Below are 26,338 nucleotides of genomic sequence, written 5' to 3' on the forward strand. Positions count from 1 at the left end.
ACCATCTTACATGGGAAATTAATGCTTGCTGTGTCATTTACAATGTTATAATAATTGTAATGCATCTGTGTGTAGCTGGTGTAGATGAGTCAGGCGCAGGACAGCAGATATGAGTAATGTACGCAATTTTACTCAACAATAATCACAATACACATCAAATAAATCCAAGGACACAATAATGGACCGCAATACAATAAACAATCACTCACAAACACACATGGGGGAACAGAGGGTTAAATAATGAACAAATAATTGGGGGATTGAAACCAGGTGTGTAAGACAAGGACAAAACAAATGGAAAATGAAAAGTGGATCAGCGATGGCTAGAAGGCCGGTGACGCCGAACGCCGCCCGAACAAGGAGAGGGACCGACTTCGGCGGAAGTCGTGACAACAATGAAAAAGTGTGACATTATAAGGTAAGCTATGCTAAGATGGTTTGTTCTTGATCCTATTGTTTCATCATCTTGGTGAACAACAAAAAATGACCAATTCAAGTTACTCATTACATGTGTCTATCCTTATACAAAGCCAACAGTATGTCATTCTAGTGTATTTGATCAATCAGTTACAGGATATGACCCATCTCTGAGTCATGTCAAATTCTTAACGTCCAGATAACCTCTAACCTCTAGGCCCTACCCTGACCAGACCCTCTTACTGTCAGCATCACGTGTGTCAGGGAGAAGATACCATCATCAGGGGAGAGGGGTCCTTTGAGGCTAAACGATTTTTGAGGCTGAACGACAGGATGACCTTGGTCACCTGTGGGCAACTGTCCGGCAACAGGCAGCCGAGGACACAGGCGACATGGCAATGGCCACCGCTGGGATAGGCCTCTGTTTGGATCTGTCTAGACCGGACCATTTATAGTTGGGTGATGTTGTAGTTGCCAAGGATGAGGATGGGTCGCGTCGTGTTGACTCTCCACTCGGGTTTGTAGCATTGACCTAAGCCCTCCCCCTCTCTATTTTCTCTTCTGTTGTGGCATATCATACAAAGGGAGTAAGTACAGTCTTCTCTGAACCAAATTTGAAAAAGGCGCTTTTAGATAGAAAATGGACAGAAAATGAAATCAACAATTAAATAACACAGGTGTTACATTAAAGGTGGCAGGGAACTGTAGATGTAGAAATTGAACTATTGAAGGCAGAGACAACCAGGGGTTGGAACCAAAGTTATTTTCCAATCGTTATTATCCAAACTCCTATTTATTTACTTCCATTCCTGCATAATAAAGTTCTGAACTGGTTCGAACCCCAAAATAGTAACGGTTCATATAGTTCCTTTCATACATTTTTATCTTGTGAAATCAACATGGATTTTACATTTAGCTCATAAATTAGCTCCACCAATTAATGTGGATAGAGCAGCTTGCTATGGCACAGGTAAGCTAGTTGTTTACATGTTTGATGGACAGATAAGTGCTGGTGTGAGAAGCGATTGAAATCTCACAGGGGGTGAGAGAGCCAGAGAAAGGGATGCTCATGGAGGAGGCTTGGTTTACAGCGCTGAGCATTATGATGTGTTTAGGCTATTACTAGCACATCCTCTTTTGAGGATGCACAACAGATCCTAAGATGTTCTACATAATGTTACATTTTAAGAATAAAACATATTAAAGCTACCTATTTAGTGCTTTAGTGAGGGGTACTGTAGTATGTGTGCCTGCCTGTGTGTGTGAAAGAGAGAGAGGTGTGTGTGTGTGTGTGTGTGTGTGTGTGTGTGTGTGTGTGTGTGTGTGTGTGTGTGTGTGTGTGTGAGAGAGTGAATAGGCCTCTCTCTCCCCTCCACCCCTCCCCCTCTCCTTGTCTCTGGCAGGTTGCAGCAGCCCCTATCGAGTCGAGCGGGCTGGTCATTGTCCACGCAACACCGCAGAGAGGCTTGTGCATTGCACCACTTGGAGACAGATATACACACAGAGCCATCTCTCTCCTCCTCCTCTCTCACATTCTTGCCTCTCCTCCATCCGGCAGCATCCTACTCTCGCCTCCACCTCCAGCAACCATGGCCAGCACCGTATCAGGTAAAACATCCAACATTTTGTTAGCAACTATCTGTTATATAATGGGGGTGGACATGTATTTATCAGATGAAATCCTTCTGTTGTATGATTTTAGACAGAATATCGAGATGTCATTGAAGATGCGTTGCTGGGTGGGGAGCGTTTTGGTATGAACTGAGATGTGTTGCTCATATAGGTGGTTTATTTTCCATGTAAAATAGATCTCTGAGAGCATCATTTATTTGACCTAATGTCTGGCCACATCAAATTTGTCCATTTATGAATGGAAGAGGAATCTAGGAATCACATTTGTTTCATTTGAATGCTTATAAAGGTCATATGTACCATCTGAGGGTTGCATTTGTTATGTCCGTCTAAAATGACCAACCATGCTGTGTATCATGTTCCTAAAGAACTGGATTATTTCATGGGACCAGATCATTTCCATTGCTGATTGGAGATCTCAGGGATTTTCCTCAGTTGTGCCAAGAGCTGCGATCTTAAATGGCACATTATTCCCTATATAATGAACGATCTTTGACCAGGGCCCATAGGGATCTAGTCGCAAGATGTGCACGATATAGGAAATAGGGTGCATTTTGTGACACAACCAAGGTGTGACTGCTGATAAAATGGCTGCTTGATGATGCAGACCTGAAGCAATAAAAAGGGCTTGGGCTCATTGGGCTTGCAATGCGGGAAGCTATAGGTCCCATACAGTTTATTCCATATTAATCACCAAGGGTTTAAACCTCTGACAAACCTATGATACATTACAGTATTTGATACATTCTATACAATATATTGTATCACAATATGACTGAATAAAATATGATACAGGACAGTATAACAGCTCCACCCTTTAGGCCTGCTTATTTGATTCTAGAACAGTTCAGAGATCACCGACAGCTATAGGATCATGTCAGCATCATCAGCCACGCAGCCAGCTAAAAGGCAGTTTGTGATGAACATCAATACTCATTTCACATATTTTCCATCAAAGAATAACTGTTCTTAGCGCAGGTATTACTGTTTGAGGATATATGCAGCATGGAATAAGTATTCAACGTGCTATGGTGCTGTAGATTATCAGCCTGTTGTGTCATATCAAAAGCTAAGCGCCGTAACAAACTCTACAGTTACTGCAGTGTCAAAATAATGTGTAAAGAATCAGTAGCATACATAAGATTATCCTGTCAGTCAATCCTTTCTTTTGTGGAAGTGAACTGTAGATCTCTCTGAAGAGCTGATCTTCAGTAGGGATGAGCTAATCCAATCTTAAACCCCCTCTACATCAGTGATCTTTTATCTAACCCCATGGTACATTTATTTTTAAGTGCGGTACACCAGACTTAACATGTTTGACATTAGAGAATTTTCCAATAAAGAAAATCCTCTCAGTTCTATTAGATAGATAGCTCTGAATCCACGATATGGCAGAGGTTGAAAAGCCATAGCACATACGTTCTCAACAGCATGTTATGGTCAATAATATCAAAGGCTGCACAGAAATCTATCATTACAGCTCCCACAATCTTCTTATTATCAATTTCTTTCAACCAATCATCAGTCATTTGTGTCAGTGCAGTACATGTGTGCCCTTCTCTATAAGAATGTTGAAAGTCTATTGATAATTTGTTTACAGAGATATTGCATGGTATTTGGTCAAACACATTTTTTTCCCAACGGTTTGCTAAGAGCTGGCAGCAAGCTAAAAGCTCTGCTGTTAGAACCAGTAAAGGCCACTTTACCACTCTTGGGTAGTGGAATGACTTTGGCTCCCCTCCAGGCCTGAGGAGAAAGACTTCCCTCTAGGCTCAGATTAAAGATATGCAGATAGGAGTGGCTGTAGAATCAGCTACCATCCTTAGTAGCTTTCCATTTAAGTTGTCAATGCCAGGAGGTTTGTCATTATTGATCGATAACAATAGTTTTTCCTTACAAATGTCAAACCTACAATGCTTTTCTGTCATTATTTGTTTTTATGCATGAGTACAATGGCTCACTGGTAATTGTTGGCATTTGTTGGCATGGTATCATGTAATATCTTGTGTTTCACCGAGTCGTGGCTGAATGACGACATGAATAACATACACTCTAACGGCATGATAGAACAGCAGCTTCTGGTAAGACAAGGGGTGAAAATCTCTGTATATTTGTAAGCAACAGCTGGTGCATGATATCTAAGGAAGTCTCGAGGTTTTGCTTGCCTGAGGTAGAGGAACTCATGATAAGCTGTAGACCACACTATCTACCTAGACTGATTTCATCTGTATTTTTCGTAGCTGTCTACATACCACCACAGACTGATGCTGGCACTACGACCGCACTCAATGAGCTGTATTCCGCCATAAGCAAACAGGAAAACGCTTACCCAGAGGCGGCGCTCCTAGTGGCCGGGGACTTTAATGCAGGGAAGCTTAAATCCGTCTAACCAAATTTCAATCAGCATGTTAAATGTGCAACCAGAGAGAAAAAAACTCTTGGCCACCTTTACTCCACACACAGAGACACATACAAAGCTCTCCCTCGCCCTCCATTTGGCAAATCTGACCATAATTATATTCTACTTACAAGCAAAAATTAAAGCAGGAAGCACCAGTCAATAAAAAAGTGGTCAGATGAAGCAGATGCTAAACTACAGGACTGTTTTGCTAGCATAGATTGGAATATGTTCCGTGATTCTTCCGATGACATTGAGGAATACACCACATCAGTCATTGGCTTCATCAATAAGTGCATTGATGATGTCGTCCCCACAGTGACCGTACGTACATACCCCAACCAGAAGCCATGGATTATCGGCAACATCCGCATTGAGCTAAAGAGTGAGCTGCAGCTTTCAAGGAATGGGACTCTAATCCGGAAGCTTATAAGAAATCCCGCTATGCCCTCTGACGAACCATCAAACAGGCAAAGCGTCAATACGGGACTAAGATCGAATCGAACTACACTGGCTCCGACGCTCGTTGGATGTGGCATGGCTTGCAAACTATTACAGACTACAAAGGGAAGCACAGCCGAGAGCTGCCTAGTGACACGAGCCTACCAGACAAGCTAAATAACGTATATGTTCGCTTAGAGGCAAGTAACACTGAAACATGCATGCATCAGCTGTTCCGGACAACTGTGTGATCACGCTCTCCTCAGCCGATGTGAATAAGACCTTTAAACAACAGGACTGATAACCAGGACGTGTACTCTGAGCACATTTTCAACTTCTCCCTGTCTGAGTCTGTAATACCAACATGTTTCAAGCAGACCACCATAGTCCCTGTGCCCAAGAACACTAAGGTAACCTGTCTAAATGACTACCGACCCGTAGCACTCACGTCTGTAGCCATGAAGTGCTTTGAAAGGCTGGTCATGGCTCATATCAACACCATTATCCCTGAAGCCCTAGACCCACTCCAATTTGCATACCGCCCCAACAGACCCACATATGATGCAATCTCTATTGCACTCCACACTGCCCTTTCACACCTGGAAAAAAGGAACACCTATGTGAGAATGCTATTCATTGACTACAACTCAGCATTCAACACAGTGCCCTCAAAGCTCATCACTAAGCTAAGGACCCTGGGACTAAACACCTCCCTCTGCAACTGGATCCTGGACTTCCTGACAGGGCGCCCCCAGGTGGTAAGGGTAGGTAACAACACATCCGCCACACTGATCCTCAACATGGGGGCCCCTCAGGGGTGCGTTCTCAGTCCGCTCCTGTACTCCCTGTGCACTCATGACTGCACGGCCAGGCACGACTTGCAGATGACACAACAGTGCTAAGCATGATCACCAACAACGACGAGACAGCCTATAGGGAGGAGGTTCACCAACAACGACGAGACAACCTATAGGGAAGAGGTGTTACATCTGCTCCTGCCACGCCCTCCACTTCTCATCCTGGACCACCCTAACCTGCCACCACTCCCCCAGTGCTCTCTCTCTCTCCTTCTCTCTATGTGTGTGTATGTGATTGTGTGAGTGGAGAAAGGTGTGCTGGAAGCAGAGCAGATTCCCACCAGCTGGAACCTGTTCCATAATCAAGAACCCTACAAATACTCAGCCCTGCCACTTCCACGCTGCCAGATTGCAGCCTCTACTCAGTCAGTCTGCATTTCTAGCTGTTTGTTCCTGCAAAAATGTAGTTATCCTGTTGTGCCTGTTTTCCCAAGACTCACGCTGCTTTTTCTCTCTGCTACAGTCCCGTCTGCTCTAACTCTGGTACCTGTCTCCAGTCCCTCGTGTCCTCAGTCCTGCTTCTCTGCCCTGGATCCCGCTCTACTGCTTCATTGGATTCCGCTCCAGACCTGCTTACCCAGTTCCTAATCTCCTTAACCTGTTAGAGCTCTAGGGGCGCTATTTCATTTTTGGATAAAAAACGTTCCCGTTTTAAGCGCAATATTTTGTCACGAAAAGATGCTCGACTATGCTTATTTTGGAAAGACAACACTCTGAAGTTTCAGAATCTGCAAAGATTTTGTCTGTAAGTGCCCCAGAACTCATTCTACAGGCGAAACCAAGATGATGCATCACCCAGGAATTAGCAGAATTTCTGAAGCTCTGTTTTCCATTCTCTCCTTATATGGCTGTGATTGCGCAACGAATGAGCCTACACTTTCTGTCGTTCGCCCAAGGTCTTAGCAGCATTGTGACGTATTTGTAGGCATATCATTGGAAGATTGACCATAAGAGACTACATTTTCCAAGTGTCCGCCTGGTGTCCTGCGTCGAATTCGGTGCGCAATTGCCAGCTGCTTCTACTTTACCATTTGATTCAGGGGAGAAAGCATGTGTCCAAGAACGATGTATCAATGAAGAGATATGTGAAAAACACCTTGATGATTGATTCTAAACAACGTTTGCCATGTTTTCAGTCGATATTATGGAGTTAATTTGGAAAAAAGTTTGCGTTTTGAGGACTGAATTTATGGATTTTTTTTGGTAGCCAAATGTGATGTATAAAACGGAGCTATTTCTAATACACAAGGAATCTTTTTGGAAAAACTGAGCATCTGCTATCTAACTGAGAGTATCCTCATTGAAAACATCAGAAGTTCTTCAAAGGTAAATGATTTTATTTGAAGGCTTTCATGTTTTTGTTAATGTTGCGTGCTGGATGCTAACGCTAATGCTAACGCTAAATGCTAACGCGAAATGCTAACTCTAGCTAGCTACTTTTACACAAATTATTGTTTTCCTATGGTTGAGAAGCATATTTTGAAAATCTGAGATGACAGTGTTGTTTACAAAAGGCTAAGCTTGAGAGATGGCATATTTATTTCATTTCATTTGCGATTTTCATAAATAGTTAACGTTGTGTTATGCTAATGAGCTTGCTGATAGATTTACACAATCCTGGATACAGGGGTTTTTTCATAGCTAAACGTGACGCAGAAAACGGAGCGATTTGTCCTAAACAAATAATCTTTCAGGAAAAACTGAACATTTGCTATCTGAGAGTCTCCTCATTGAAAACATCTGAAGTTCTTCAAAGGTAAATTATTTTTTTGAATGCTTTTCTGTTTTTTTGTGTAAATGTTGCCAGCTGAATGCTAATGCTAAATGCTACGTTAGCCATCAATACTGTTACACAAATGCTTGTTTTGCAATGGTTGAGAAGCATATTTTGAAAATCTGAGATGACAGTGTTGTTAACAAAAGGCTAAGCTTGAGAGCTAGCATATTTATTTCATTTCATTTGCGATTTTCATGAATAGTTAACGTTGCGTTATGGTAATGAGCTTGAGTCTGTATTCACGAACCCGGATCCGGGATGGGGAGATCAGAAAGGTTAACCCCAATCTCAGCCTAAATCCGGATTCCATACTACCCGCCCGAGATTCCCCTAGACTGCACCCCTCTTCCGCTTTTCAATAAATACATTGGTTACCTATTCTTGTCTCCTCGTCTGAGTCTGCATTTGGGTTCACCTTCACCACCCGTGTAACAGGAGGTCAGAGACCTGACCGTGTGGTGCAAGGACAACAACCTCTCCCTCAACGTAATCAAGACAAAGGAGATGATTGTGGACTACAGGAAAAGGAGGAATGAGCACGCCCCAATTCTCATCGGCGGGGCTGCAGTGGAGCAGGTTGAGAGCTTCAATTTCCTTGTCGTCCACATCACCAACAAGCTAACATGGTCCAAGCACACCAAGACAGTCATGAAGAGGGCAAGACAAAACCAATTCCCCCTCAGGAGACTGAAGAGATTTGGCATGGGTCATCAGATCCTCAAAAGGTTCTACAGCTGCACCATCAAGAGCATCCTGACTGGTTGCATCACTGCCTGGTATGGCAACTGCTCGGCCTCCGACTGCAAGGCACTACAGTGCATTCAGCCCAGTACTTCACCGGAGCCAAGCTTCCTGCCATCCAGGACCTCTATAACAGCCATTGTCAGAGTAAGGCCCTAAAAATGGTCAAAGAATCCAGCCACCCTAGTCATAGACTGTTCTCTCTGCTACCACATGGCAAGCGGTGCCAGAGCGCCAAGTCTAGGTCCAAGAGGCTTCTAAAACAGCTAAACAGGCTCCTGAACATCTAGTCAAATGGCTACCCAGACTATTTGCATTGCCCCACTTCCTCTTCTACGCTGCTGCTACTGTCTGTTATTATCTATGCATAGTAACTTTAATAATTCTACCTACATGTGCAGGTACATATTACCTCAATTACATTGACTAACCAGTACCCCCTGTATATATACAGTTGAAGTCAGAAGTTTACATACACTTAGGTTGGAGTCATTAAAACTAGTTTTTCAACCACCCCACAAATCTTTTATTAAAAAACTATAGTTTTGGCATGTCGGTTAGAACATCTACTTTGTGCATGACACAAGTAATTTTTCCAACAATTGTTTACAGACAGATTATTTCACAATGAATTAACTGTATCACAATTCCAGTGGGTCAGAAGTTTACAAACATTAACTTGAATGTGACTTTAAACAGCTTGGAAAATTCCAGAAAATGATGGCTTTAGAAGCTGTTCTGTCTCCTATATATGAACATACTTTGGTGTGAAAAGTGCAAATCAATCCCAGAACAATAGCAAAGGACCTTGTGAAGATGCTGGAGGAAACAGGTACAAAGTATGTATATCCACAGTAAAACTAGTCCTATATAAACATAACCTGAAAGGCCGCTCAGCAAGGAAGAAGCCACTGCTCCAAATCTGCCATAAAAAAGCCAGACTACGGTTTGCAACTGCACATGGGGACAAAGATCGTACTTTTTGGAGAAATGTCCTCTGGTCTGATGAAACAAAAATAAAACTGTTTGGCCATAATGACCATCGTGAGGCTTGCCAGACGAAGAACACCATCCCATCCTTGAAGCACGGGGGTGGCAGCATCATGTCGTGGGGGTGCTTTGCTGCAGGAGAGATTGGTGCACTTCACAAAATAGATGGCATCATGAGGCAGGAAATGTCTGTGGATATATTGAAGCAACATATCAAGACATCAGTCAGGAAGTTAAAGCTTGGTTGCAAATGGGTCTTCCAAATGGACAATGACCCCATGCATACTTCCAAAGTTGTGGAAAAATGGCTTAACCTTTCTGATCTCCCCATCCCGGATCCGGGATCGTGAATACAGACTCAAGCTCATTACCATAACGCAACGTTAACTATTCATGAAAATCGCAAATGAAATGAAATAAATATGCTAGCTCTCAAGCTTAGCCTTTTGTTAACAACACTGTCATCTCAGATTTTCAAAATATGCTTCTCAACCATTGCAAAACAAGCATTTGTGTAACAGTATTGATGGCTAACGTAGCATTTAGCATTAGCATTCAACTGGCAACATTTACACAAAAAAACAGAAAAGCATTCAAATAAAATCATTTACCTTTGAAGAACTTCAGATGTTTTCAATGAGGAGACTCTCAGATAGCAAATGTTCAGTTTTTCCTGAAAGATTATTTGTTTAGGACAAATCGCTCCGTTTCTGCGTCACGTTTAGCTATGAAAAAACCCCTGTATCCAGGATTGTGTAAATCTATCAGCAAGCTCATTAGCATAACACAACGTTAACTATTTATGAAAATCGCAAATGAAATGAAATAAATATGCCATCTCTCAAGCTTAGCCTTTTGTAAACAACACTGTCATCTCAGATTTTCAAAATATGCTTCTCAACCATAGGAAAACAATCATTTGTGTAAAAGTAGCTAGCTAGCGTTAGCATTTAGCGTTAGCATTTAGCGTTAGCATTAGCGTTAGCATCCAGCACGCAACATTAACAAAAACATAAAAGCCTTCAAATAAAATCATTTACCTTTGAAGAACTTCTGATGTTTTCAATGAGGATACTCTCAGTTAGATAGCAGATGCTCAGTTTTTCCAAAAAGATTCCTTGTGTATTAGAAATAGCTCCGTTTTATACATCACATTTGGCTACCAAAAAAAATCCGAAAATTCAGTCCTCAAAACGCAAACTTTTTTCCAAATTAACTCCATAATATCGACTGAAAACATGGCAAACGTTGTTTAGAATCAATCATCAAGGTGTTTTTCACATATCTCTTCATTGATACATCGTTCTTGGACACATGCTTTCTCCCCTGAATCAAATGGTAAAGTAGAAGCAGCTGGCAATTGCGCACCGAATTCGACGCAGGACACCAGGCGGACACTTGGAAAATGTAGTCTCTTATGGTCAATCTTCCAATGATATGCCTACAAATACGTCACAATGCTGCTAAGACCTTGGGCGAACGACAGAAAGTGTAGGCTCATTCCTTGCGCAATCACAGCCATATAAGGAGACAATGGAAAACAGAGCTTCAGAAATTCTGCTAATTCCTGGTTGATGCATCATCTTGGTTTCGCCTGTAGAATGAGTTCTGGGGCACTTACAGACAAAATCTTTGCAGATTCTGAAACTTCAGAGTGTTTTCTTTCCAAGAATATGCATAGTCAAGAATATGCATAGTCGAGCATCTTTTCGTGACAAAATATCGCGCTTAAAACGGGAACGTTTTTTATCCAAAAATGAAATAGCGCCCCTAGAGCTCTAACAGGTTAAGGACAATAGAGTCAAGGTATTGGAGTGGCCATCACAAAGCCCTGAGCTCAATCCTATAGAAAATGTGTTGGCAGAACTAAAAAAGCGTGTGCAAGCAAGGAGGCCTACAAACCTGACTCAGTTACACCAGCTCTGTCAAGACGAATGGGCCAAAATTCACCCAACTTATTGTGGGAAGCTTGTGAAATGCTACCCAAAACATTTGACCGAAGTTAAACAATTTAACGGCAATACTACCAAATACTAATTGAGTGTATGTACACTTCTGACCCACTGGGAATGTGATGAAAGAAATCAAAGCTGAAATAAATCATTCTCTCTACTGTTATTCTGACATTTCACATTCTTAAAATAAAGTGCTGATCCTAACTGATCTAAAACAGGGAATTTTTACTAGGATTAAATGTCAGAACCTTTACACCAGGACGTGTCAGAGGAAGGCCCTAAAAATTGTCAAAGACCCCAGCCACCCCAGTCAAAGACTGTTCTCTCAACTACCGCATGGCAAGCGGTACCGGAGTGCCAAGTCTAGGAATAAAAGGCTTCTCAACAGTTTTTACCCCCAAGCCATAAGACTCCTGAACAGGTAATCAAATGGCTACCTGGACTATTTGCATTGTGTGCCTCCCCAGCCAACCCCTCTTTTACGCTGCTGCTACTCTCTGTTTATCAAATATGCATAGTCACTTTAACTATACATTCATGTACATACTACTTAATTTGGCCCGACCAACCAGTGCCCCAGCACGCACATTGGCTAACCGGGCTATCTGCATTGTGTCCCACCACCTACCACCCACCAACCCCTCTTTTACGCTACTGCTACTCTCTGTTTATCATATGTGCAGTCACTTTAAACACATCTACATGTACATACTACCTCAATCAGCCCGACTAACCGGTGCCTGTATAAAGTCTCGCTACTGTTATTTTTCACTGTCTTTTTACTGTTGTTTTAATTTCTTTACTTACCTTTTGCTCACCTAATACCTTTTTTGCACTGTTGGTTAGAGTCTGTAAGTAAGCATTTCACTCTAAGGTCTACCTACACCTGTTGTATTTGGCGCACGTGACAAATATACAGTGCCTTGCGAAAGTATTCGGCCCCCTTGAACTTTGCGACCTTTTGCCACATTTCAGGCTTCAAACATAAAGATATAAAACTGTATTTTTTTGTGAAGAATCAACAACAAGTGGGACACAATCATGAAGTGGAACGACATTTATTGGATATTTCAAACTTTTTTAACAAATCAAAAACTGAAAAATGGGGCGTGCAAAATTATTCAGCCCCTTTACTTTCAGTGCAGCAAACTCTCTCCAGAAGTTCAGTGAGGATCTCTGAATGATCCAATGTTGACGTAAATGACTAATGATGATAAATACAATCCACCTGTGTGTAATCAAGTCTCCGTATAAATGCACCTGCACTGTGATAGTCTCAGAGGTCCGTTAAAAGCGCAGAGAGCATCATGAAGAACAAGGAACACACCAGGCAGGTCTGAGATACTGTCGTGAAGAAGTTTAAAGCCGGATTTGGATACAAAAAGATTTCCCAAGCTTTAAACATCCCAAGGAGCACTGTGCAAGCGATAATATTGAAATGGAAGGAGTATCAGACCACTGCAAATCTACCAAGACCTGGCCGTCCCTCTAAACTTTCAGCTCATACAAGGAGAAGACTGATCAGAGATGCAGCCAAGAGGCCCATGATCACTCTGGATGAACTGCAGAGATCTACAGCTGATGTGGGAGACTCTGTCCATAGGACAACAATCAGTCGTTTATGGAAGAGTGGCAAGAAGAAAGCCATTTCTTAAAAAATCCATAAAAAGTGTTGTTTAAAGTTTGCCACAAGCCACCTGGGAGACACACCAAACGTGGATGAAGGTGCTCTGGTCAGATGAAACCAAAATTGAGCTTTTTGGCAACAATGCAAAATGTTATGTTTGGCGTAAAAGCAACACAGCTCATCACCCTGAACACACCATCCCCACTGTCAAACATGGTGGTGGCAGCATCATGGTCTGGGCCTGCTTTTCTTCAGCAGGGACAGGGAAGATGGTTAAAATTGATGGGAAGATGGATGGAGCCAAATACAGGACCATTCTGGAAGAAAACCTGATGGAGTCTGCAAAAGACCTGAGACTGGGACGGAGATTTGTCTTCCAACAAGACAATGATCCAAAACATAAAGCAAAATCTACAATGGAATGGTTCAAAAATAAACATATCCAGGTGTTAGAATGGCCAAGTCAAAGTCCAGACCTGAATCCAATCGAGAATCTGTGGAAAGAACTGAAAACTGCTGTTCACAAATGCTCTCCATCCAACCTCACTGAGCTCGAGCTGTTTTGCAAGGAGGAATGGGAAAAAAATGTCAGTCTCTCGATGTGCAAAACTGATAGAGACATACCCCAAGCGACTTACAGCTGTAATCGCAGCAAAAGGTGGCGCTACAAAGTATTAACTTAATTAAGGGGGCTGAATAATTTTGCACGCCCAATTTTTCAGTTTTTGATTTGTTAAAAAAGTTTGAAATATCCAATAAATGTTGTTCCACTTCATGATTGTGTCCCACTTGTTGTTGATTCTTCACAAAAAAATACAGTTTTATATCTTTATGTTTGAAGCCTGAAATGTGGCAAAAGGTCGCAAAGTTCAAGGGGGCCGAATACTTTCGCAAGGCACTGTACTTTGATTTGATTCATCTTTGCTAAACTGTTTCAGTTCTTCAATATTCTTAAGATGTCTGGTGTGAACCTCTCTCGAGGTCATTCCACAGCATTTTAAATCAGGTTGAGGTCAGAACTCTGACTGGGCCACTCCAGAAGGCGTATTTTCTTCTGTTGAAACCATTCTGTTGTTGATTTGGGTCATTGTCCTGTTGCATCCCCCAACTTCTGTTGAGCTTCAATTGGCAGACAGATAGCCTTACATTCTCCTGCAAAATGTCTTGATAAACTTGGAAATTCATTTTTCCGTCAATAATAGCAAGCTGTCCAGACCCTGAGGCAGCAAAGCAGCCCCAAACCATGATGCTCCCTCCACCATACTTTACAGTTGGGAAAAGTTTTTGATGTTGGTGTACTGTGCCTTTTTTTCTCCACACACATTGTTGTGTGCTCCTTCCAAACAACTCAACTGTAGTTTAATCTGTCCACAGAATATTTTGCCGGAAGCGCTGTGGAACATCTAGGTGCTTTTTGGGCAGCAGTGGCTTCTTCCGTGGTGTCCTCCCATGAACACCATTCTTGTTTAGTGTTTAACATATCGTGGACTCGTCAACAGAGATGTTAGCATGTTCCAGAGATTTATGTAAGTCTTTAGCTGACACTCTAGGATTCTTCTTAACCTCATTGAGCATTCTGCACTGTGCACTTGCAGTCATCTTTGCAGGATGGCCACTCCTAGGGAGAGTAACAACAGTGCTGAAATTTCTCCATTTATAGACAATTTGTCTTACTGTGGACTGATGAACATCAAGACTTTTAGAGATACTTTTGTAACCATTTCCAGCTTAAAGCTTCTGATATCTCTTTCGTTCAAGGCATGGTTCACATCAGGCAATGCTTCTTGTGAATACTAAACTCAAATTTTGTGTGTGTTTTTATAGGACAGGGCCGCTCTAACCAACATCTCTAATCTTGTCTTGTTGCATTTGGGGTAAACTTTGAACATTGAGATATTAAAGAGATGATAGATCAGACTAATACTATATAAAGGAGTGAGAAGTTAATGGTTCTCTGTAGCAAGACAACTAAGCTTGGAATGTGCTGAGTGCAGGGAAAACAATTGCATGTGACAGTACGGATAAGGGGAGAGACCGTTGAAGGCTCATATCACTTAGTTCCCTGCTTAGCAAGAAGGACGCAATGTTTAGAGATAAGGAGGAGACTTACCACCATGATTTGGACTCCATGTTAGCTGACTCCTGACTCCAATTAGCTTTTGGAAAAGGCATTAGCCTTGGGGTTCACATACTTTTTCCAACCTACACTGGGAATGTTTAAGTGATGTATTCAATATAGACAAGAAAAATACAATATTTGTGTTTTTAGTTTAAGCACACTGTGTTCATTTATTGTTGTGATTTAAGATGAAGAGCAGATCATTAGTCTGACTAATTTATGCAGAAATCCAGGTAATTGCAAAGGGTTCACATACTTTTTCTTTCCACTGTAGCCGCAGGGTGTTCTGGTTATGACTGCTGTTTCAGACATGGCTCCCTGGCTCTAGCTGATAGAAGACTCATTCTCTGCCAAGCAGACAGCGATATCACCTTGGCAACACACAGTTTCTAGGAGCAATCAACTCACACAGACACACACCAGCTCTCACCCTCTCTCTGTCTCTCCCACTCCATGCACACATGCAAGCACACTCACTGACACCCACAGACACACACAAACACTGTAGGCCATTAATTTCACTACACACAGAGCGTGCACGTTAGGACACAATCCCTTCATTGTGGTGCTTGACTAAGTTGGTTGTCGCTTTGACATCGTGACAACTTCTAAATGTATAATCTTTGTCTAAAATCGGCCCACCAGGCCATTATTTTACATAGTGTGCACTCACATGCAAACACACACACAAATAAACAAACCTTCCGTCCCTGAGCTGCTCAACTGAGTAGCCCTGCTGCAGTGGGTGGAGAGAAGGGAAGGGTTGGGTCTACACTCAGTCTGACCCACAAACTGTGTCGCCAGGGAAACCGTGCCTGTGTTTGCGATTGTCTGATTACACTGGTATCTATTAAATTACCTTGAGTGTCTGGGAGAATTTATGAACATGCTGTGGGTAGATATTTCCAGATCTTGGATCAGTGTACCCAAATCCTAACACACTACTTCATTGGATTCCGCTCCAGACCTGCTTACCCGGTTCCTAATCTTCTTGCCCCCAGCCTCAGCCTTAGTCTGGATTCCATACTACCCGCCCGAGATCCCCCTGGACTACACCCCATCTCCTCTCCCGCTTTTCAATAAATACATTGGTTAGCTATCCTTGTCTCCTCGTCTGAGTCTCCATTTGGGTTCACCTGCACCGCCCCGCGTAACAGGAGGTCCGAAACCTGACCGTGTGGTGCAAGGACAACAACCGCTCCCTTAACGTGATCAAGACAAAGGAGATGATTGTGGACTACAGGAAAAGGAGGACCGAGCACACCCCAATTTCCCTCGACGGGGCTGCCGTGGAGCAGGTTGAGAGCTTCAAGTTCCTTGTCGTCCACATCACCAACAAACTAACATGGCCCAAGCACACCAAGACAGTCGTAAAGAGGGCACGACAAAACCTATTACCCCTCAGGAGACTGAAGAGATTTGGCATGGGTCCTCAGATCCTCAAAAGACTTTACAGCTGCACCATCGAGAGCATCCTGACAGGTTACATCACTGCCTGGTATGGCATCTGCTCGTGCTCTGAGTCTTTGACCTACATGTATTTTCTTACAACTGCATTGTTGGTTAAGGGCTTGTAAGTAAGCATTTCACTGTAAGGTCTACATCTGTTGTATTCGGTGCATGTGACACTTTTGATTTGATTTGATTTCCTGCCTAAGTTTGCCCACTTTGCTGATTAAGTAATCATTCAAATAATTAGCAACATCAAATGTTTTTGTGATGAATAAGCCATCTGATTCGATGAAAGATGGCGTTGAATTTGCCTTTCGGCCTATCATTTCATTTAAAGTACTCCAAAGATCACCCCCCCCCCCCCCCCCCATCTCTTTCAACCATAGAGTTTTTAAATTCCACATCAATCCATGGAGCCTTAACTGTTTTAACAGTCAGTTTCTTAACAGGTGCACGTTTGTCAATAATTGAAAGAAGCAATTTCATAAAAATCACTACAGAACTAAATCAAGTACAGTGCCTTGCGAAAGTATTCGGCCCCCTTGAACTTTGCGACCTTTTGCCACATTTCAAGCTTCAAACATAAAGATATAAAACTGTATTTTTTTGTGAAGAATCAACAACAAGTGGGACACAATCATGAAGTGGAACGACATTTATTGGATATTTCAAACTTTTTTAACAAATCAAAAATTGGGCGTGCAAAATTATTCAGCCACCTTAAGTTAATACTTTGTAGCGCCACCTTTTGCTGCGATTACAGCTGTAAGTCGCTTGGCGTATGTCTCTATCAGTTTTGCACATCGAGAGACTGACATTTTTTCACATTCCTCCTTGCAAAACAGCTCGAGCTCAGTGAGGTTGGATGGAGAGCATTTGTGAACAGCAGTTTTCAGTTCTTTCCACAGATTCTCGATTGGATTCAGGTCTGGACTTTGACTTGGCCATTCTAACACCTGGATATGTTTATTTTTGAACCATTCCATTGTAGATTTTGCTTTATGTTTTGGATCATTGTCTTGTTGGAAGACAAATCTCCGTCCCAGTCTCAGGTCTTTTGCAGACTCCATCAGGTTTTCTTCCAGAATGGTCCTGTATTTGGCTCCATCCATCTTCCCATCAATTTTAACCATCTTCCCTGTCCCTGCTGAAGAAAAGCAGGCCCAGACCATGATGCTGCCACCACCATGTTTGACAGTGGGGATGGTGTGTTCAGGGTGATGAGCTGTGTTGCTTTTACGCCAAACATAACATTTTGCATTGTTGCCAAAAAGCTCAATTTTGGTTTCATCTGACCAGAGCACCTTCTTCCACATGTTTGGTGTGTCTCCCAGGTGGCTTGTGGCAAACTTTAAACAACACTTTTTATGGATATCTTTAAGAAATGGCTTTCTTCTTGCCACTCTTCCATAAAGGCCAGATTTGTGCAATATACGACTGATTGTTGTCCTATGGACAGAGTCTCCCACCTCAGCTGTAGATCTCTGCAGTTCATCCAGAGTGATCATGGGCCTCTTGGCTGCATCTCTGATCAGTCTTCTCCTTGTATGAGCTGAAAGTTTAGAGGGACGGCCAGGTCTTGGTAGATTTGCAGTGGTCTGATACTCCTTCCATTTCAATATTATCGCTTGCACAGTGCTCCTTGGGATGTTTAAAGCTTGGGAAATATTTTTGTATCCAAATCCGGCTTTAAACTTCTTCACAACAGTATCTCGGACCTGCCTGGTGTGTTCCTTGTTCTTCATGATGCTCTCTGCGCTTTTGACGGACCTCTGAGACTATCACAGTGCAGGTGCATTTATACGGAGACTTGATTACACACAGGTGGATTGTATTTATCATCATTAGTCATTTAGGTCAACATTGGATCATTCAGAGATCCTCACTGAACTTCTGGAGAGAGTTTGCTGCACTGAAAGTAAAGGGGCCGAATAATTTTGCACGCCCCATTTTTCAGTTTTTGATTTGTTAAAAAAGTTTGAAATATCCCATAAATGTCGTTCCACTTCATGATTGTGTCCCACTTGTTGTTGATTCTTCACAAAAAAATACAGTTTTATATCTTTATGTTTGAAGCCTGAAATGTGGCAAAAGGTCGCAAAGTTCAAGGGGGCCGAATACTTTCGCAAGGCACTGTATATACACTACCGTTCAAAAGTTTAGGGTCACTTAGAAATGTCCTTGTTTTTGAAAGAAAATCACATTTTTCGTCCATTAAAATAACATCAAATTGTTCAGAAATTCAGTGTAGGCACTGTTAATGAATGTAAATGACTATTGTAGCTGGAAACGGCTGATTTTTTGATGGAATATCGACATAGGCGTTTCAGCACACGGACCCTCGTTACACGTCAGTGAAGATCTCTCTTTATTTTATAAGGACACAGAACGTCATTTCTAGGAAGGAGATCAAACCCCTGTTGACAAAGATCTTGTGACACTGAAAGATGCTGCTAAAGAGAGGAATGAACTTGATGAACTCAGCCAAGTCAGTCGTGTTGAAGCCATCCTTGCTACTGGCACGTGTGTTGCCGTGCAGGCCCTGCCGCAGCATTTTTTTGTGAGCTGTCTCCTCACAAGTGTTGGTTCACAGTGCACAATCCAACCGAACATGAAAGTTGTAGCTCTGTGACGTGTCAAATCATTATCACTGACGCTACGTAAATATTACATGAGCCAAAGCACAGTGAGGAGTCAAGAGGAAGGAAGTTTGCCGCATGCAATTGTAACTTTAATGTCATCCAACTTCTAGCCATTGTGCCTGTTTCTGCCTCGGACAACTCCTTCATTTCTGCCCAAACATGATTTGCATAAAAACAAAAGGCAGTTGGCTAAAACTGGAACAGGAACAACTTCCACTATGTTCATTGTTGGCTTAGTTGAAAATCTTTTTTTCAGTATTAACCAGTTCCGTTTTTACTCAACCGTCAGCTAGGGTTCAATACCGGTGACCGGTATTCCGGGACTTCCCGACCAAGCTCCTTCCTGTTTCCTGAGAATAATAATGACGGATCCTGTGGACCAATATTATAAAATGTTTATGCCACACTAATGCAAAAATAAAAATATGGACGTGTGAATTGCTGCATGAGCCGGACATATCAACTCTCTGGCTTCATTCATACATTAGACCAGTCATCACAACGCCAACCCTACCATATTTAGCCTACTGAACATAAAGTCCCCAATACAAAACATCACTTAATTGCATCACTTCTATAAATTGCATTGCTGACTAGCATGTGTAGGCTACACGCAAGGAAATCTCCATCTCACATTCACAAATCTCCAAACTAGCATTGTGACACTGGCACAGGCCCATAATACAAACTGCAGCTAATCACTGTTAACAAAACGGCTGATACCTTGTGTCCACAAATGCGCTCTTGGAAATAGACATTTGCAACATTGTTCCATGATGTTACAACAACACAAGTGAGTGTGCAGGCTTGACTAGTTAGTTTTGTCGGAATTTGATCAACCGCGGCGCCATCCAATCTCCGCTACTGCTACACTACATGACCAAAAGTATGTGGACACCTGGTCGTCAAACATCTCATTCCAAAATGATGGGCATTAATATGGAGTTGGTCACCCCTTTGTTGCTATAACTAGATGTTGGGAAATTGCTGCGGGATTTGCTTCCATTCAGCCTCAAGAGCAATAGTGTGGTTGGGCACTGATGTTCCTCCATGCTTCACGGTGGTAACCACACGCACATGCGGAGATCACCCGTTCACCTGCGTCTCACAAAGGCATGGCGGTTGGAAACAAAAATCTCAAATTTGGACTAATCAGACCAAAGGGCAGATTTCCACCAGTCTAATGTCCATTTCTCATGGTTCTTGGCCCAAGCAAGTCTCTTCTTCTTATTGGTGTCCTTTAGTAGTGGTTCCTTTGCAGAAATTCGACCATGAAGGCCTGATTCACAGCAGTGTCCTCTGAACAGTTGATGTTGAGATGTGTCTGTTACTTGAACCCTGTAAAGCTTTTATTTGGGTTGAAATCTGAGGTGTATTTAACTCTAAAGAACTTATCCTCTGCAGCAGAGGTAACTCTGGGTCTTCTTTTCCTGTGACGTTCCTCATGAGAGCCAGCTTCACCACAGTGCTTGACGGTTTTTGCGGCTGCACTTGAAGAAAGAAAGTTATTGAAATGTTCCATCTTAAAGTAATGATGGACTGTCGTTTCTCTTGGTTTATTTGAGCTGTTCCTGCTATAATATGGACTTGGTCTTTTACCAAATAGGGCTATCTTCTGTATACCACCCCTACCTTGTCACAACACATTTGTTTAACCCTTTTTTGGTTACTACATGATTCCATATGTGTTATTTCATAGTTTTGATGTCTTCACTATTCTTCAATGTAGGAAATAGTCTAAACAAAGAAAAACCCTTGAATGAGTAGGTGTGTCCAAACTTTTGACTATTTTCTACATTGAAGAATAATATATATGTATGTACATATATTAATATATACTGTATATAAAAACTTTTTTTTGTTTTTTTTCCTGCCTCTGCGGCCCACCATGGGCCTGGCCCCAGGGGCTTCACCCCCGGTAAACCCCTGCGCTTAATCCGGCCATGCCGTCATATTGAACCCTAACACATACACACACACACTCTTGGACACACACTTATCTGCAACACACACCGTACAGTGCCCGTGGATAAGCTACAGTATGGACATGTAACCCACCACATACACACACACTGCACAGTCCTAGTGGGTGAAGTGAAAACCAGAGATATAAATGTCTACATATGAATAATTGATCATTCTCTCAATGTTACTGGCGACGTGATTAAACCCCCCAAAATATTCATGCCATTCGTCCTGTCATACAGTCATTTGTTATGAGCAATATACAATACAACCTGAATTCAACCTTTTCAAATTAGACCTTTTCGTGCATACATTATCTAATCATATGATGATATCAGCTCTGTTTAGCGAATACAAATTGGCTGTATCATTCACAATAAATACCAGATGCCAATTTAAAAGTGGATTCAAGGATAACGGTGGATATCTCTTCTCACTCTGTCTTTTCCTCTCCCTCTTTTCCAGCCTACTCGGACAAGATCAAAGAGATGTCCATGCTGTCTCTGATCTGCTCCTGCTTCCACTCACAACCACATCCCAACAGCCTCTACCAATATGGAGGTTAGTGATGAAGAGCTCTATGCGTTTGCCTGTGTCTCATAGAGATCATATAATTATGCTCCGAATGTAATTCTATGGTTTGTCTATCCATCCACCTTTGCTTTTTCTCTCTCTCTCTCTCTCTCTCTCTCTCTCTCTCTCTCTCTCTCTCTCTCTCTCTCTCTCTCTCTCTCTCTCTCTCTCTCTCTCTCTCTCTCTCTCTCTCTCTCTCTCTCTCTCTCTCTCTCTCTCTCTCTCTCTCTCTCTCTCTCTCTCTCTCTCTCTCTCTCTCTCTCTCTCTCTCTCTCTCTCTCTCCAACATCCCCCTTTCTGTCTGTCTATCAATCTTTCTGTCTGTCCATCCTACCCATCTCTGTCCGTCTTTGTCTGTATGTCCATCCTACCTCTGTCTGTCTGTCTGTCTTTTGTTGTAGAAATTCGAATCAATATTGAGGACAGACAAGGTCAAAAGGAAAGCATGGAGTAATTGCTTCTATAATAATGAGGCTGGTCAGCTCAACACTCCCAAGTGTTGTGTCGAGTAGCTCTGACATACGAAGAATACAAATATATTTTGGAGGCAAAGATACGCCCTCTCAGTCAAACAACAAATGTATGGAATCGGTCACCAGGTGAAAGTTGATATATGAGAAAGGAGTATCCCGCAGCCAGATAGCATTTGGTATGAAGACAGTTCCGATTGTTCAGAGTTTGGCCCCTAAGACGAGGCTCTGACCTCGTCCCTGGTACTTCATAACACTGAAACACCAACTCATTCTATGGCATAAATCAATTGTCAACTCCAGATACTCCCATCCCAAGTAAAACCCCTTCTTGGGGGTAGTGAGCCTCTAGGTCATACACTATCCCAAGATAGGTGCAACATCAGAGATGACATACAATGGTTCCAGACACTACCGCACACATCTTGTCTCAGAACAAGAAGGCCAAAAGAGGGAGTGACTGGGCACAGACATTGTGGAGACAAGTAATTGGTTCCCTATTAATCACGCCATCCCTTTACATGGTTTGTAATAGGTAAAGATACATATCCACATATGAAGACAATGTATCCTTCTGTCCTCTTCTCTTTCTGATATTATGTATAGCAACAGGGACATGTGATAGAGAAGCCTGACTTCTTCCATTTCTGGGCCCCAGGTGACTGAGCCCCAGCTGAGGGAGGAAGTGCAATTGTTAACACCAGAGTCTGAAGAGATACATTCTAATTACAAAAGTTCAACTGTTCAATCACATAAGCATATTATGCAGATAAGACATCTTAATTATCTATGTTACCTAACTAATTCTGATTCTTCCGCCACACTTTCTGTCTGTCTGTCTATCCTACCTCTGTCTGTCTGTCTGTCTGTCTGTCTGTCTGTCTGTCTGTCTGTCTGTCTGTCTGTCTGTCTGTCTGTCTGTCTGTCTGTCTGTCTGTCTGTCTGTCTGTCTGTCTGTCTGTCTGTCTGTCTGTCTGCACAACCTTACTGCCCTAATACCTGTTGTCCTCCACAGACATGGAGGTGAAGTCCCTAAACAAGCGGGCATCCGGCCAGGCCTTCGAGGTCATCCTGAAGGCCCCCGCTGACCTCTCTCCTGACAGGCCCCAGCCGCTGTTCTCTCCCCCTAAGAAGGACCTCTCTCTGGAGGAGCTCCAGAAGAGGCTAGAGGCTGCGGAGGAGAGGAGGAAGGTAAACAGAGAGCATGACAGAGAATGGGTCTGCAATATATTTTTCACCCCTCAATTCTAATCATGCTTCCTCTCACTCTCCCCAATCTTTCGCACCATCTATTCCTCTTCCACACTCCCCTCTCTCTGTTTATCCCTCTTTACCATCTCTCTCACTCTTCTCTCTCTGCAGTCTCAGGAGGCCCTGCTCCTGAAGCAGCTGGCTGAGAAGCGGGAGCATGAGCGAGAGGTGCTCCACAAGGCCCTGGAGGAGAACAACAACTTCAGCAAGATGGCAGAGGAGAAACTCAACTACAAGATGGAGGTCAACAAAGAGAACCGCGAGGCCCACCTGAATGCGCTCAAGCAGAGGCTCCGTGAGAAGGTAAATCGCCCACTGACTGTCATTCGAAGCTATGGCCTAGTCTAGAGAAATGAAAGACGTGGAGCATTATGTGGGTACCGAGTAGCGAGTAGAGTATCAAAGGCAGGGTTGGAGGTGCTCTTTGGTTTTAGGGGGCTACTGTAATGGTTAAAACAAGGAGGACCAAGGCCGTAGACATATGCATTGTGAATACCTACTGGAAGAGTGAGGATGACCTGGCCTGTGTGACAACAGGATGAAACGCAATACAATTAATTTATTAGCCTGAATGGCAGTCTGTAAGTAGATACCATTCTGTAACATCCTTGGCAAGCCAACAATTTAGCATTGCTAAGCGCAGAAACAATCAGATTTCTTCACTCTTGTTGGATGGCAGTTGAGGTTGAAACATGAAGAATAGAGGAAGGTCTTGGACCATGTCTTGTCCTTCTGAAGAACAATTCTAGGAGGTTATGGTTCTAGCTATCTATGCTCATATATCTAGGCTATCTCTCAATTGAATGACATGACAAGCAGAGATAAACTGTGTCCGCTAATCATAACACAAAGCAAAGTCAATTTATGTGTAAGAGGCTACAACATACAGGGAACAGTGGGAATATCTACATGAACTTATACTGCGGTATCGTATTGCAATTTTTTTCTAACTTTCAGTTTGTTCTATCACAGGAAATCCATGCCGATGAGGTCCGTAGAAACAAGGAACTCCAAGCTGACCTCTCTGGTTGAAGATATTTTCTACGGTTTTGTCAAGAGATTCTCGTCTGGTTTTGGTTGGAAAGATATGCTACTTTTTTAAATCTCGATGTCTGAAAGTCTCTTGCATTGTTCAATATACACTGGTTTCACAAGCTAATAATTCAACAACAATTTACACCGATTGTTTCTCATCTCTCAATTTATTTATTTTAAATAATATTGATATTGAACACGGGTAGAGCTGAAGTAAGGCCCAAGGTCAAGGGTCAGATTTACTAAACATTTGCACCTTTCTTAAGACTGCACCTGTGAGTTCATACAAGGGAACAAAATGAAAACATTTGAAACATTTCTTCTTTATCTTAGGAAACCTACTCCTTCTCTTACCTTTATTTTACATTTAATTTTACATTTAAGTCGTTGTGTTTGGTTCTGTCTGGAAAAATAATCAGTGAATGTTTGCACTTGTGCAAATGCTTGGTAAGTCGGGCCCTCTGTGTGTGTCAGACCTAAGAAGCTACTGTTAGATCATAATGATGAATTTCCCTTATTGATCCAAAAACATAGCTCAATAGTTACGCTTAATTCTCATAGGAAGTCATGATTATGCTGCATCTGTACTGTGAGCAAACCTGTTACACATATTGCCAAAATGTCTTTCTCTTGAAAAATTAGCTTGAGGTCTTTACACAATCCCTCCATCTATTGCATAAGGTACTGTATAACAGGGGAGCAGAGCCAAGCTAAATTGATTCAAGTGTTGCCCTTGCTTGGACCATGTGTAAAAAGGGGTATCTGATAATATACAATATTCAGCACACTCTATAGGCAAACACTATAACCTGGTCATTCATCATATATAGTCACACCCATTGTCAGTTTGTGCAGCCATCTTCAATCAAGCATGCAACGTCAATCAAGTGACTGTATAAAATGGAGCACAGTCGCATTTAGGCTTCAGTTCAATAAAGTTCAGTATTCAGTTTGCCGTATACGTCAGTAAATTAATAAGGTTACGATACATACGTTTAAACTGCTTTAAGAGTGGGTTCCGGTCTCTTTTAGGTTTCATTTCCTAGCTACTGAATGTTTATTTCTGAGAATCACTCAATTCTGTTGTCACTTTAGGGGACTACATTTAGTAACAAGATGACTCCACTACAGAGTGCCATAGTTTGTTTGCAGTGAGATACAGAGCAATGTGACAGAACTGTTTTAATGCAAATTATATGCAAAGTGTTTATTTGATTTTGTTATTGGATTATGATGTGAACGTTGGCATGTAATGTAGAGGCATCAAATGCTGACACAGCACTGAATGTATTGCCAGACACACTTACCCTTCTAGCAGCATATATCTTAATTTGGTCATCCTGTTGCTGCAGGAATTTTCCTGCTTAGCAGGAAATGCAAACTTGTAGTGTATTTAAGGTTTAAAAAGGCTTCTAAAGTTTGTAATTTCCACTTAAAAATGTCAGACTTGATTTACTCTAATGAGTAAATGTAACAAACCCTACAAAAATGTCCATTCATTATAATCCACATAATACTTCACAGTTCTTGTTGCTGCAGGATCATTTTCTGCTGTAGCAAACTGGCTCAATTTAAGATCCTACATCTGTAGGCAACTCGTGCCTGGTTTCCCTATAGCAGTGTTATTTGGGATAAGACTGCTCAGCTTCAGTAGGGTTCTGCTAGGACACATTCCTTTCATGCAGGTGCTTGACTTGGTTGGTTGTCGCCATGTATTAAGTAACCTTGACACCGTGCCAACTTCTGTTTTTATTCTCTTTGTCTAAGATGAGTCCACCAGGCCACCATGCTTACACAGTACATACACACACACTGTTGGCCATTCATTTAACTTAGATTCATTGCATACAGCGACTCTGTGTGCATAACTCAACAGTATCTCACCTTTAATAAAAGGTTAACTGGCTGCTGTTGCTGGAATATAAAGTCTGATGAACTATAATAAAGTTGGTGATACCTTATTTTGTCATTTACATTTGTGACCCTTATTAATTAA

The 26,338-nt window shown here is 42.2% G+C and overlaps 1 protein-coding gene across 2 annotated transcripts; it reads left to right on the plus strand.

Annotated features, from left to right (window-relative positions):
• Positions 1–1,719: 1,719 nt before the first annotated feature.
• On the plus strand, positions 1,720–26,303 carry LOC110493910 (stathmin-3). 2 transcript variants are annotated; one of them, XM_021568508.3, is made up of 5 exons: positions 1,720–2,025; positions 21,479–21,574; positions 23,072–23,247; positions 23,419–23,610; positions 24,280–26,303. In XM_021568508.3, exons 1-5 carry the CDS (start codon positions 2,007–2,009, stop codon positions 24,337–24,339), a joined length of 543 nt encoding a protein of 180 aa, XP_021424183.2. In that variant the 5' UTR covers positions 1,720–2,006; the 3' UTR covers positions 24,340–26,303. The 2 variants fall into 2 exon arrangements, with proteins under 2 accessions (XP_021424183.2, XP_090061141.1); XM_090205015.1 differs by lacking the exon at positions 1,720–2,025 and adding an exon at positions 10,900–11,629.
• The last annotated feature ends 35 nt before the right edge of the window (positions 26,304–26,338 follow it).

This window comes from Oncorhynchus mykiss, chromosome 17 (assembly GCF_057628025.1).
Source record: "Oncorhynchus mykiss isolate SJ-2025 chromosome 17, ASM5762802v1, whole genome shotgun sequence".
Taxonomy (NCBI): domain Eukaryota; kingdom Metazoa; phylum Chordata; class Actinopteri; order Salmoniformes; family Salmonidae; genus Oncorhynchus; species Oncorhynchus mykiss.

Excerpts from the sequence above, each read along its gene's own strand:
- LOC110493910 (XM_021568508.3), top strand. Across the intron at positions 21,575-23,071 it reads CAGCCTCTACCAATATGGAG|ACATGGAGGTGAAGTCCCTA; the intron begins GTTAGTGATGAA and ends TGTCCTCCACAG. Across the intron at positions 23,611-24,279 it reads AGCAGAGGCTCCGTGAGAAG|GAAATCCATGCCGATGAGGT; the intron begins GTAAATCGCCCA and ends GTTCTATCACAG.